This window comes from Triticum aestivum, chromosome 7B (assembly GCF_018294505.1).
Source record: "Triticum aestivum cultivar Chinese Spring chromosome 7B, IWGSC CS RefSeq v2.1, whole genome shotgun sequence".
NCBI classification, from domain to species: Eukaryota; Viridiplantae; Streptophyta; class Magnoliopsida; order Poales; family Poaceae; genus Triticum; species Triticum aestivum.
Genome location: NC_057813.1, coordinates 295,570,022 through 295,584,399, shown reverse-complemented (window position 1 = coordinate 295,584,399; position 14,378 = coordinate 295,570,022). Strand labels below are relative to the sequence as shown.

Here is a 14,378-nt window from a genome sequence, read left to right as displayed (position 1 = left end):
TTCGTGCTGCTTGGAGCTTGGTTGACCAGATTTAGTTTTGATTTTGATGCAATGGATGTTCGGTTGAGTTGCTCATCTGAAGCCGGGTTAGCAAGTTTGATTCTTCTTGGATCACCTTGTTCCTATTCGACACCCCTCCGTCTATTTGAGGGGCGTTGTCGGGTGACAACCATACGAAAGGTTACGACTTGCTTGGTTAGATGACCATGGATGCCGAATATCTACTCCGTTTGCTGGAACCAGCATGCCTGAGAGAAGTTGAAGTAGTAGTGTACTCATCTTGAGCTTTGTAACACCATCTAAATGAATGAAATGCAACGCTGATTGCTTTTTGTCAAAAAGAGAAAAAACATGCCTGGACGCAGCACACACCGGAGCCAGCCAGCTCGACTCGGTCTATATCACTCCCTCGTCCGCCATAGCGCAGTCCCACGCGCGCGCGCGCTCGCCCACACGTGCGGCTCCCAGGATTCGCGCCGCCGCGGGTAAGAAAGGCCAGCTTGGAGGAGGGTGAGGTGGAGAGTCGGGAGGTGAGGAGTCAACTGTATACTATGGATGGACCGGCGGAGCTGGAGGCGGCGGAGCAAGTGGTGATACGGTTGGACTCGTCGTTGGCTTCGGCGGCGGCGGCGGTTGGGGGCGAGCCGATGCTGTTCGACGGAGCAGGGGATCGAACCGAGTCGGAGCGGTTCCTCCGTGCTGTGGATAACATCCGCCGCCTCGCTCCGTCGTCCCCCTCGGTGGTCGGGAGCCCGCGGCGGCTGTCGTCCGGGTCGGGGGCGGCGGCTGGTGGAGGCGGGTGCAGCGCCGTGCAGGTCACGATGGCGCGGCTCGAGGACGAGTTCCGCCACTTGCTCTCGTCCCGCGCCTTCGACCTCGAGATCGAGGCGCTCGCCGACCTGACATCTCTCTGTATCTCCAGCGACCGAACGAACTCGGTCTCATCCATGGACCTCCCAACCGTGGAGGAAGATGACTCCATCTCCGACTGCGGCGGCCGGCGAAGCAGCTACCGCTCGCTCCGGAGCATCCGTGAGATCGACCTCCTCCCCGACGACGCCGTTGCCGACCTCCGCGCCATCGCCTCCCGAATGGCTGCGGCTGGGTACGGCCGCGAGTGTGCCCAGGTGTACGCCTCCGTTCGCAAGCCGGCCGTGGACGCCTCCCTCCGCCGGCTCGGCGTCGAACGGCTCAGCATCGGTGATGTCCAGCGCCTCGAGTGGGACGCTCTCGAGGCCAAGATCCGCCGATGGATCCGAGCTGCCCGTGCCGCCGTCCGCGGCGTTTTTGCCAGCGAGCGCCGCCTCTCCTTCCACGTCTTCCATGACCTCCCAATCTCCAATGTCACCGTTGTCAGCGTCGTCACCGCGGCTCCAGCCACGCATGACACCCCCTTCGTCGAAGCTGTCAAGGGTGCGGCGCTTCAGCTGTTTGGCTTCGCTGAGGCCATCAGCATCGGTCGCCGCTCTCCCGAGAAGCTCTTCAAGATTATCGATCTCCACGACGCGCTATCTGACCTGCTCCCTGACGTCTCCGACATTTTCGCTGCATCCAAGGCAGCCGAATCGATATACGTGCAGGCCGTAGAGATCCGATCGCGCCTCGCAGATGCGGTGCGTGGAATACTCTCGGAGTTTGAGAACGCAGTTCTCCGCGACCCGCCCAAGACTGCAGTTCCTGGCGGCACCGTCCACCCGCTCACACGGTACGTGATGAACTATAGCAGCCTCATTTCCGACTACAAGGCCACGCTCACCGAGCTGATTGTATCACGTCCGTCGGCAAGTGCCCGGCTTGCTGCTGAAGGCAATGAGCTTGCGCCATCCTTGTCCTGCCTCGAACTACCCGAGCATGAGAATCAGTCACCGCTTGCTGCCCATGTCATCTGGATCATTGTTGTCCTTGAACACAACCTTGAGAGCAAGGCGTCACTCTACAAGGACACGGCTCTCTCACATTTGTTCTTGATGAACAATGTACACTATATTGTGCACAAGGTCAAGGATTCACCTGACCTCTGGAGCATGATTGGTGATGATTACTTGAAGCGGCTTACAGGAAAGTTCACAGTGGCCGCCACAAATTACCAGCGGATGTCATGGCTAAAGATCCTGAATTGTTTGCGAGATGAGGGTCTTCATGTAAGTGGTGGCTTCTCGTCAGGAATATCCAAGTCAGCTCTGCGGGAGCGATTCAAGTCCTTCAATGCTGCATTTGAGGATGCGCATAGGGTGCAATCTGGGTGGTTCGTGCCGGACACGCAGCTGAGGGAGGAGCTGAGGATCTCAATATCAGAGAAGCTGTTGCCAGCATACAGGTCGTTCCTTGGCAGGTTCCGGCATCATATAGAGAATGGGAAGCATCCAGAGTTGTACATCAAGCACTCAGCTGAGGACCTTGAGAATGCCGTGAATGATTTCTTTGAAGGGGCTCCTCCTTCCCTGCATAATAGGAGAAGATCTCATGGATGAAATTCCTGTGCATTTAGCATTCGACTGGTGTGTTGTGGCTTTGTATTCTTTGATTCTTCAGGGGGGATCAAGTGCTGACAGTTGGAGCCCTGTTTACTCTCTGATATTTGACAATATAGTTGGTCAAGAACTCTTGGTCGATAAACAGACATGCCAATTCTTATGTCATTTTGAGATCTGGTGAAGCTGTCAATCTCCATGGGTCTTCCTCTGTGAGCCAACTTGTTCATTTGTTACACTATTATTTTATATTATTGGCAAGTAGCATGTTGATATAGCATTTTCATTCCAGTTAAAAATATATATATAATGTTATTATTCTTTCAGCTATGTTGGGTACATGGAAGTGTAATCCATGCAATTTCATGCCAATGCCTTGAATGCGCTTTTGATGTCCTTTATGTTATTAGCACTCATCTGGATAGTCCATGCTTTGTTGATTAGAGATAGAAAGTTTTTTTTTTACTCTTTTGTACTACTCCCTCCGTTCCTAAATATAAGTCTTTTTAGAGATTTCAAATGGACTACAACATACGGATGTATATAGACATATTTTAGAGTGTAGATTCACTCATTTTGCTCCGTATGTAGTCCCTTGTTGGAATCTCTAAAAAGACTTACATTTCGGAACAGAGGGAGTATATGATTTTGTAAAATTATGTTGTTACTTTGAATGCCAATCTTGAGTTTCTCTAGTGCACATCTTCTTTCGGGTGTTAGAAATTGACAGATTTTAATCACTCTCTTGTACTCCTTCCGTCCCAAAATTCTTATCTTAAATTTGTCTAGATACGGATGTATCTAGTCATATTTTAGTGTTAGATACATTCGTACCTACAGAAATGTAAGACAAGAATTTTGGGATGGAGGAAATACAACATGATTTTGTAAAATGATTTTATCAATCTAAATGCTAATCTTGAGATTCTCTAATGCACAACTTTTTAAGGGTGTTAGAAATTTGCAACCCCTAGCAAGCCAGGAATGTACTCCCTCCGTCCGAGAATACTTGTCATCAAAATGGATAAAAAAAGATGTATCTAGAACTAAAATACATCTAGATACATCCCCTTTTATCCATTTTGATGACAAGTATTTCCGGACGGAGGGAGTACTACACAGATTCTTCTATATGCTACGTTACTGCCTATTTATTGTTGTGCAGTTTGTAAATTGAAAATCCTCATGTCTTTTGGCTGTTGCTATGTTGAGTACTTTAAGTATGTGAATCATTTGTCTTTGTCCTTACAACCTGGGAATGCCACCAGTTTGAAAGGCATATTTTACTAGTTCACGTAGCTATCCATGAGTGTGACAAAAGAGAACCTGGCCGTGTGATGCTTTTACGTTGACTGGATTTTCCCCTCGTTTTCCCCTATGATTTGGATATGAGATGGGTAATAAGAGAAGTTCTTTTTTGAAATAATAAAAAAGAAGTTGGTCTTTTGCTCAGTTATTAGGGATTAGTTTTTTCTGTTAAGAACATCGGCGCTTTATTTATAACATATCAAAGATGAAGACTCGTGGATCAAGTCTGGAGAAGAATGAGAACACAACAGTTAACAGCGTGCTCACATGACCGTGCTAGGATATGCGCTGAATTGTTGGAGTGTATACGTGGATTGTCTAGCCCTCTTCATTAGTTCGTACTTCTGGTTGCATTGGCTAGTGTATGAAGATTTACATGATATCAAAGCTAAGGTCTTCAGTTCAAGTCCTAGATTTACATGATATCTATAAATTGTTGCTATCCTCCTCTGTGTCCACGTATAGGCCTCTGAGTCTATCCACATGTTGACTTCCCGTCACACTTGAGAGGGAGTTTTGAAGTGTATATGTGGATTGACTAGTCTTTTTCATTAGTTCGGACTTTTGGTTACATTGACTAGTGCATGAAGCTTAACACGATTGACATAGAAGAGATGCTCCATCATGTCAAGCGAACAGATATAGAATAGAAATGCTCCATTGTCAACTTGATGTCGGTCATCATCGCACCCAAAGCTGATCTGTCGATTGTCGACGAGTTCCTCCGTTGCACGAGGGAGAGATGGAGATGTTCAAAGCTTTCGTCTTTGTCATAAGATGCACGCCGAATTCTGCTGGATATGGCGCCGACAAAGTTAAAGATCAGAAGGGAAGCAGTTGTGAGCAAAATGCTACTCCCTTCGTCCCATAATATAAAACGTTTTTTGACACTACACACTAGTATAGTGTCAAAAAACGTCTTACATTATGGCCAATACTTCTCCTACGCTTCCCATCGAGAAGACATACCACGACCAGGTATGCTCTATTCTGCAAAGAAATGAGCAGACTGCTCCAGTGACCGAATAGTGTACAAGCCATAGCGTGTGAATGGCCAGGACACATAGGCCTAGTTTTTTTCGCCCGGGATTCTGCAGAATCAAGATTCTAGAAAATTCTCCGAGAATCTGCTTCTCCCAGAATTCGGCGTCGAGTTCTTTTCTGAGATTCTAGTTAGAGATTCTGAAAAGAGTTGTGTGCTGAAATGTCGGTAGTACCCCTTGACAGAAACTGTTTGATGAATTGTTAACACTTTGTTGTTTCGAACAATACCTTGTCAAATGTGAGTGAACTAAAAGTAGAACGAATAATCTCAAGGCACAAGACTAGCAACATTAGCATTGAACATCAGAATTTATTAATGTAGTGACATTCCATACAATAGCAAAGATTCACAGTACCGATATCACCTATGAGCCAAAGCCAATTTCCGGCAATAGCACCAATATACAGCAGCATTGACAATATCAACAAATTATTTTAGCACGATCCATCCATCTAACAAATTAAAACAACCAGTCTATCTATCCATCTAACAAATTGAACAATATGTCCATCCATCCATCTAACAAATTGACACATCGATTCATCTATCTATGCAATAGTTTTTTGCATCTATCCAATTTAGCTAAAAAAAGAACAGAGAGTTGGGAGAGAGAGGATGGATCGCCCTGGAGGAGTGGAGGAGCTGTTGATGTTCGGCTGCAGCTTCGGGATGGAGGCGCCGTCGGTAGCCAGTGCAGAGACCCAACGGCAGCTTCTGCGTGTCCCAGTGGCAGCAGATGGCAGAGGGGAAGAGGGCCCGCAGAGGAAGCTGGACTCCGGCGGGAGTGGGGACCGGCAGCGGCGAGTACCTGGCCGGCGGCGGCTAGGGCCACGCCTGCGGCGGCGAGGTCCGGGACGGCGAACTGGGGTGGACGGCGGCGCTGAATCCTAGCGGGCAGCCCTGCACGAGGTCGCTCGATGCGAACAGATGGGCATCGGCCGTGGATGGCTCGGTGGCAATCTTGCTGTAATAACGTGCTGCAACAGGGGCACTCTCTTAACTCCAAACGTTTTCTTTGGTGGGACTTGCTAAAATCCTGAGATTCTGGGAAAATCCAACTATTTTGGAGATTTTGGATTGCACTAGGATTCTGTAGAATCCTCTGAAGATTTTGGAGATACAATCCAGTTCTTTTGGCGTAAGATTTTCCAGATAGAGATTCTCCATAATCTGCTGAAAAGAACTGGGCCATAATCGCTTTCCCCATGACGGCTAATCTGTTCTGTAGGAAGCGAGCCGCTATTGCAGCCGGGAACAAGGCGGTATTACCTCAGATCCATAATAAGTTAAAAACTGCCACATATTGTGGATCGGAGGGAGTAATAGTTTCCTCGTTCCATTTGTTGTGTCCACCTACCATAAGGCGATTAACTGGAGCATTCGCAGGAATTGGGAGGAGTGTGAACTGTCTTGAATGAAAAGTGATTGAGAGAATGAACCAGATTATTTATGGGATATTTATATCTGTGCCCCTAACTTGAACCCACTACTCATATTTGCCCCTAGTTTTGAAGCATGCTCAAATTTGCCCCTCCGCCGTTAAGTCACTACTCAGAAATGCCCTTCCGTACAGTACTGTAGCACTTTCCGTCCAATACTGTAGCACTTTCCGTCTGCTACAGTACACATGGTCCTCTGACGGTCAAAGGCCTTTGACTGGACGGAAGGGCATTTCTGAGTAGTGACTTAACGGCAGAGGGGTAAATTTGAGCATGCTTTGAAATTAGGGGCAAATCTGAGTAGGTGGTTCGAGTTAGGGGCAGAAATGCAAATGGCCCATTATTTATTGATGATGATGAACATTCATACATGCCCGCGGGGCACGTCCATACAAACGTTGCCCAATGATGAGATTATCCCCTAATTATTCTAATTAGTTAGTTCCTAATACCCCCTAATCAATGCTTGTCTTTGTGAATATGTATCATCTTGATAAAGACTTCTCCCTGTATATGTTTCCCTTCAATGTTCCTAGTATTAGAAGAGTTTGAGAATAGGTTTAGGGTTTCCCGTGGGGCAAGGCCTCTCCACGTCTTTCTATATATAATGATCAGCATATACAAGTTACATACGTACATAATACGTGTACATGACACGCTAGACCTATTTTAACATACCCCCTCAATCTGAACTTCTACTTTGTACAAGGTTTAGATTGGTACTAAATCGGTCTAGCATCTGTCGAGTGGCTGGTTTGGTGAATACGTCAGCCAGCTGATCATTAGAAGAAATGAACCTGGCCTCAAGAGCTCCAGAAGCAACACGCCCACGAACAAAGTGGAAATCGATCTCAATGTGCTTGGTGCGTGCATGAAAAACTGGGTTGGCAGTCAGATATGTAGCTCCTAAATTATCACACCATAGAACAGGAACACGCTGCTGGGAAACACCAAGCTCCTTGAGTAGTGATTCTACCCAGATGGCCTCAGCAGCTCCATTTTCCAAAGCTTTGTGCTCGGCCTCCGTACTAGATCTCGACACCGTCGGTTGCTTCTTAGAACTCTAGGAGATGAGATTCAGGCCAACAAAGATGGCAAAACCTCCAGTGGATCGTCGATCATCAGGACACCCAGCCCAGTCTGTGTTAGTGAAAATACTAATGCTGGTGGAGACAGCCTTCCGAAACTTTAGTCCAGTTTGCAATGTTCCCTTTACATAGCGCATGATGCGCTTAATAGCTTCCCAATGAACATCAGTGGGCTGTGAGAGAAACTGGCATACCTTGTTCACTGCAAATGAAATATCTAGGCGAGTGAGAGTCAAATACTGCAATCCACCAACGACACTGCGATATCGGAAAGAATCATCGGCATCAAGAGGCTGTCCAGACACCCATGCAAGCTGGTCGGAGGTAGACAACCATGTGGAAGTGGGCTTACAATTCTCCATGTTCACACGGTGTAACAGATCCATGGCATACTTCCGTTGTGTCAAGGTCATCCCCCCTGAATTGTACGACGCTTCCAAGCCAAGAAAATACTCCAATGGCCCAATATCCTTAATAGGAAAGGTGGCCGCAAGTGAATGAAAAAGACCGTCAACTGCACGTCGAGAAGAACCAGCAATAACGATATCATCCACGTAGACAAGCATATAGATCTGAACATCCCGATGGCAGAAGAAAACAGAGAGGCGTCGGCTCGGGAGGGAACAAAACCCAAATGGAGAAGACGAGAACTGAGCTGAGCATACCATGCGCGAGGAGACTGTTTAAGTCCATAGAGAGCCCGCTGCAATTTGCACACATGAGAGGGATACCAAGCGTCCTCAAAACCTGGTGGCTGCTACATGTAGACATACTCAGACAAGTAACCATGAAGGAAAGCGTTGCTTACATCAATCTGTCGGAGGATCCAGCCACGAGACACAGCAAGAGCAAGAACCAGTCGAACGGTGGCCGGCTTGACAACCGGACTGAACATATCACCATAGTCAAGTCCAAGCTGCTATGTGAAACCACGCGCGACCAAACGAGCTTTATACTTATCAATGGAGCCATCCAAACGATGCTTAGTCTTGAATATCCACTTGCTCCCAACGACATTAACACCACGCGGACGAGGCACAAGAACCCAAGTCCTGTTGCGACGAAGAGCATCGAGCTCATCCATCATTGCGGTGCGCCAAGCATGCTCACGGAGGGCATCGCGGTGAGAGACAGGCACAACGTGAAAAGCACGGTGGCGAGGGTCGTAGCGGACAGTGCCATCAGTTGGGACAAGCGCACGACGAGTATGATCACGCGTGCGTGTGACCATAGTGTGACTCGGAGCAGTTGGAGGCGTCGCGGTTGAGGGGACAGGGCTGCCATCAACAGAAGGCGACGCGAGCTGGTCGGACGGCGAGGAGGGAGCAGCAGCCTCCTGCACCAAGGACGACGTAACAGCAGGCGGTGAAGTGGCCGGCACGGTCGCTGATGATGGGCCAGGGGAGGCCGGCGCGGTCGCTGAGGATGGGCCGTGCGACGGGGCAGCCGTCGGGCTGGGTGACTTGGCTGGGGAGGTCAGCGCGTCCGTAGCGGGTGACCAGCCGAGCGGCCCGTGGAGGGCGAGCACATCGCGGATGATGGGTCGGGCGACGAGTTAGCCGACGAGCCGGGCAACCTGCATGCGCCATGCATGTCGATCGCCGAGGAGGAAGGAGCGGCGTCCTGGGTTGCCTGCACAGAAGCAATATGGCCTGGAACAGGCGGATCAGTAGACAGGTAGGATAAGTCGTATTTACGCATATTGTTGTGGTGGGCGCACGGCAGATGCCAAAGGATGGCTAAAGAGAGGAGGAGGCTCGAGGGCACTGGTGGGCTCCAGAGGCGAGGTTGGCATGCGCGGGCGCGGGACGCCAGACATACCCACGTTCGGGGCTCTACGGAGAGATAACACCCTAGTCCTGCCGAGTTTGGTTGGATGATTGATAGTACAATGTTGCTCCTGGAGCTGTGTGGAGGAGGAAGGAAGCTGGCCAAGGCTTGGGCTGCTCCTTCTCTCCAGCGTTGCTGTTGGGTGGCTAGTCCTATGCCATCTTGTGTTCCTCTTTCTTACGTTCCTTGCGTGCCTGTGTTTTTCCTTTGTTTCTTGCCTGTAGGCGTGAGTTCCCGGGGGGTTTTATAGATCAACCCACCCAGGGTTACAATGGTAATATGCCGAGTCGGTGGGTCCGCATTGTCGGTGTCCGGGACACCGGGCTGGGTCCCTCTTGTGGGCTTGTGGTTCGCCGGGTTCCCCTAGGCACCGGCCCCGACGACCTAGGGGAACTGTGCACCGTCTTGTCGATCGTCAGGGCATGGTCAAGTCGAGTCGTGTATAGTGCTCTCCGTCAGGCTGCCGCTTGCTGTCGTCAGCGGTGAGGGCGGGAGCACTGTTGCCATGCCAGCCTTGGTCAGCGGGTAGGTGAGGGGCACTGTTGCCACGCCCCGGCTAACCACAGGCATGGGTGGAAACACTGTTGTCTTGGTCATCGGTGGTTGAGGTCTCGTCCCATCATATGGCTTGGATGGGACGGGAGCTGACCCGTGGCTGGGTTGCCGTGGACGCCATGGGTGGGGCTGGCTTGTTGGGGAATCCTTGGTTGCACCGGGTTGAGTTGTCTTGCACAAGTTGTTGTGGCCAGGTCGACGTACCTTGCCGGGTCGGAGAGTTTGGCCGGATTGCGGGTCCTACCGGGTCGAGCGACCCGGCCAGGTGCGTGCCGGTTTGTGGGGTGATGCGGGCCCTGCTGTTTTTAGAAAAGGATCCGGATTCTGTTGCCTGCCCGGGGTTCATCCCCCCAACAGTAGTCCCCGAAGCTGTGAAGGTCCGCCGTCTTCGGATGAGTGGGCCTTCGCAGTTTCCCCCTTGAGCAAGGCGGATTTTGCGGGCGCCGGGTCCGGCAACACCCACTGTGTGCTAGTTTTCTCAGAAACCGGATCATGGCATCCCAGCCGTGGCGGGAACCGAGGAGTCCGTCGAATCTTGAGGCGATCCCTTGGGCTTCGCGCAGGCACCACGTGGCGCCCGAAAGTCGGAGGGGCCCGACAGGCCACGCGCGTGACGGGACCGGGCGACGGGCCAGGGCCCACCGCCGCGCGCCCTTGGTCCACACCCGCGGATTTATTACGGCATCTAGGGGCCGGTTGCGCTTCCTCGAGCAGTTAGTGCGCGTGTATGTGCGCACTTATTGCGGGGTAGTGGAACGGGTGCATGCAGAGGATCCCACTTCCCCACGTTTGAACCGGGGGTTATAAATTGAGGCGGGCAAGGGGGCGGCGGACACCATTCTCGCTTGCGCCCTCCTGTCCCCCTGCTCCTCCTCTGCTCTTTGCCACTGACGCACAGCTGCGCCCGCAGCCCCGAGCAGAGCTTCCTCCGTCGTTCATCTTCTTCTTCCTACTTCTATCCATGGCGCTGCCGTCAGGCTCCTGGATGGCCTCCAACGTCACCAGCGAGGACATCATGCAGCTTTGAGCTTCGCGGCGCCTGCCGCGCGGCGAGCAGAGGCCCCATTCCGAAGGGCAGGAGCACGTCATCTTCCTTATGCATTTCGAGCGCGGGTTTGGGCTGCCGGTGAGCACCTTCTTCCGCACGTTCTTGGAGTTCTTCGGGCTCCAACCGCACCATCTTGGCGCCAGCGCCATCGTCCAGCTCTCCAGCTTCGTGACCCTATGCAGGGGGTACCTGGGGGTCGAGCCGACGATCGACCTCTGGGCGCGCTTCTTCTCCTTGAAGCAGCAGGGCCCGTCGGCCGGGGAGTTTGCCGACTGCGCCGCCGCCGTCGTCTCGAAGCGGTTGGGGGCGGATTTCCCCAAGACCCTGCTCGAGGATTCTGTCAAGAAGTGGCAGAACTCCTTCTTCTACATCCGCAACCATGGCACGGACCATATCAATCTTCCGCCCTTCATCGTCGCGCCGCCGCGGGCGAAGACGAACTAGGGCTACTCGCTCTGGCGCCCGTCGCAGGAGATCGTCAACCTCTGCGGGAGGGTGACGGTGATGAGGACGCAGGAGGGGCTCACCGGCACCGACCTCCTTGCCGCGTTCATCACCCGCCGGGTCCTTCCGCTTCAGAGGCGCTCCTGCCTCATCGGCGAGATGATCGGCCTGCAGGACCCCAATCGAATGGGGTTGACGCGGCTGTTTACGGAGCGGGTCGCGCATGGCGTCAACGACATCTCCAAGGCCAACCTTGGAGAGGACTGGCGATTCGGCATGGCGCCGTATAGCCAGTCGAACCCGGCACCGCAGGTGAGCGTCTGGTCTTCTTACTTCGCTGCCGCGCATCTTCTTATTCGTCCCGACGCGACGCGGGAGATTCTCTTGAACGCAATCCGACATCCTTATGCCCGGGCTCCATCGAGGTGGCGCCGGTGGCACCAGAGGAGCCCGCGGCCCAAGGTGGCAAGGAGGTGCCCGAGTCCGACGCCGGCGCTGGGCGTCGCGCTGGTATGTCTTGCATATTTCCTTCTTCATTTCGCCTTGAATTGTTGATCATGCCGCGGTGTAGGCGATGTTGATGCCAGTTGTTGGTGTAGCGGCGTTGGGCAGGGAAGGTGGCGACGCGGGCAGAGCCGGGTCCTTGCATGGGGCGGAGCCGAGCCACCCGCATGGAAAGGACAGCATCGCGTCGCGACCCCGGGCCTCGAAGCGTGCGGCGGACCCGGCCGAGCCTGGGAGGCCGGCCAAGAAGAAGCGCGGGAGGCCATCCCCGGTCCTGGTCTTGAGGGGGTAAGTTTCATTTCTTGCTTGCGCCTGGATTTCTTGAGCCAGTCTTGTCTCTTTTTCGCTCATTCTGCCTTCTTCTTCAGGTCGCCCATCGCGCTGGCGAGGGCGGCAGCGGAGGCTGTGGCCGTCGAAGGGGCCGCATTCCGCAGGAGCCGGTCCGACCTCGCCGGCCTGGCCGGGGAGGAGGGACGGGGCGACTCGGACCTCGGCCTAGACCCGAACGACGCCGAGGCCTTAGCCTGGCAGGACAGGAACCGGGCTGAGGCGGAGCTGGAGGCGGCGTCAGTCCAGGCTTGGACCGACGCGGCGGCGGCATGGGCGTGATCCAGCATGGAGCCGGCCTGGCGCGAGATGCCGGAGGGCTTGGTGGTGGCGGCGATGGTTTTTGAGCCGTCGTCGGTGAGGGAGCGCGGCCGTGGCGGCTGGGCTGAGGTGGTGATCCTCGACCGGGAGGTCGTGGAGGTGGGGGGCGACACCCCGCCGCGAGCTGACATGGTCGAGCGCGCGGGGGCTGATGGTGGTGGAGGCATCGTCGTCTTGGAGGAGATGCCGCGGGCGGCGGCGCCAGAGGCGCCGTCGGCTATGGGGGAGGCACCGCGGGCGGCTGTGCCTGAGGTGGCGGCGTAGAGCGTCCTGGCGTCCGGGTCACCGTGGCGCCGGGAGGGGCGTCGGAGGAGGTGCTGGCCGTGTCGCAAGCGGCCAGCGGGGGGCACGCCTTGGTGCCCCGGTAGGGTAGGCGCCGAGCTGCCATGCCGTAGACCGCGCGGAGTAGGGGCGTGGCCGTCTTCGGCCCTCAGACCCAGGAGGAGGCGGCGTTGGATGCCGTCAACCGCCGCCTGCGAGGCCGGACGGAGCGGCTTGAGGCCTTCGCCCAGGCCGAGGTGGAGTGGACGCGCGACCTGGAGCACGCCGTTATGGTAAGTCTTCCTTCTTTTGCTTCCTTGTAATTTCTTCTTTGTAGGGGCGCGCCAGTGCACCCACTGGGTGTAGCCCCCGAGGTTCGGGCCAACTATGTAGTAGTTGGGTCGAATCTTTAGATTGCCGGGCCTTGTTCTGAATTCTGTCATTTTTCAGCATCTTGATGCCTTCCGGGTTGCAGTCTTCAACCGTCTCCTGGGCAAGCACCGGGAGCTCAAGGAGCAACTTATAGCCAAGGAGGTGGAGCTTCGTGTCACTGCAGGTACGTTCGTGCTCTTTTCCAGTGGGGGCGCGCTAGCGCACCCACTGGGTATAGCCCCCGAGATTCGGGCCAACTACGTAGTAGTTGGGACAAATCTTAAGTCTTGCCTTTTTTTCTTCTGTTGAACCCTTCTTCTTTGCAGCCGAGGTGCTGTCTTGACGGACCCGGCTGCTCCAGGCCGGTCATCATTACGACCGGCTTGTTGCTGATGCCGGCCGTCTTGGCGTCGAGGCGGCGCAGGCGAGTGCGGAGGCAGCCGCGACCCAAAGGTCCCTTGGTGAGGCCAACCGGCTGCATGAACAGCTGGCGGGTCACAAGAGCCGCCTCGAGGCCGAGGTGGAGCTCCTTAAGGCGGAGGCCGCCAAGGTGGTGGAGACGCAGCAGGCCCTGGTCGAGGCGGACCACCAGCGCGGCCAGCTGGCCGATGACAAGGGCCGGCTCCAGGCCGAGGTGGATCGCCTGCGGGAGCAGGGCACCGTGGCCGAGGAGGCTTGTCAGGACGAGACTCGCCACTGCGAAGCGGCCGAAGACAAGGACGCCGAGCTGAAGGCGGCCCTTGCTAAGGCGGCCAATATGGAGAAGGCACTCGGGGAGCGCGACCGCGTCATGGAGCGGGAGCGGCGTGGTACGTTGCTCGAGGCGCAGCACCTGGAAGAGTCCTTCTCCAGTAAGTGCTACGTCTTGTAGTTTTCTGGGTCGGGGCCCGGCTTCTCTTCCTTGTTGTTCTTCTGACTTGCTTCTTCTTTTGCGGCAGGAGCCTTCCCGGAGACGCAGCGGCTGGCGGAGGAAGCCGTCCGCTATCAGCGCGACCCGACCGACGTTGTCGGGTCTGGGACGGATCCGCGTCCGGCCTGGACCTTCCTGGAGATCATTGCCGCTGCTGAGGCCCGCCTGCGGGTCCTGGGGACGCAGATGGAGCGGCTATCCCAGGCCGGCACCGCGATGACGATGACCCTGTGGCCGGACTCCGTCCATCCGCACAGCTTCTCGCGCCTGGCGCGTTAGCTGGAGATGGGCCCGGACTGCCTTGGCGAGTGGCGTGTTTCCGCCGCTCGTGCCGGTGCTCAGATGGCGCTTCAGTTCGCGCTGTCTTGGCATCCGGATCTTCAGCTGGATGCACTGATAGGCCAGCGCCCGGTTCGGAGCAGTTGCTGCAAGAGCAAGCCGTCCGGATCGCCTCC

At 54.4% G+C, this 14,378-nt stretch overlaps 1 protein-coding gene across 1 annotated transcript; it reads left to right on the top strand.

Moving 5' to 3' along the window:
• Nucleotides 1-398: 398 nt before the first annotated feature.
• On the top strand, nt 399-2,797 carry LOC123157990 (exocyst complex component EXO70B1). The gene has a single exon (XM_044576145.1). The coding sequence runs from the start codon at nt 552-554 to the stop codon at nt 2,469-2,471; it is 1,920 nt and encodes a 639-aa protein (XP_044432080.1). The 5' UTR covers nt 399-551; the 3' UTR covers nt 2,472-2,797.
• The last annotated feature ends 11,581 nt before the right edge of the window (nt 2,798-14,378 follow it).

Coding starts and splice junctions, on each gene's coding strand:
- LOC123157990 (XM_044576145.1), top strand. CDS start 552: ATGGATGGACCGGCGGAGCTGGAGGCGGCGGAGCAAGTGGTGATACGG.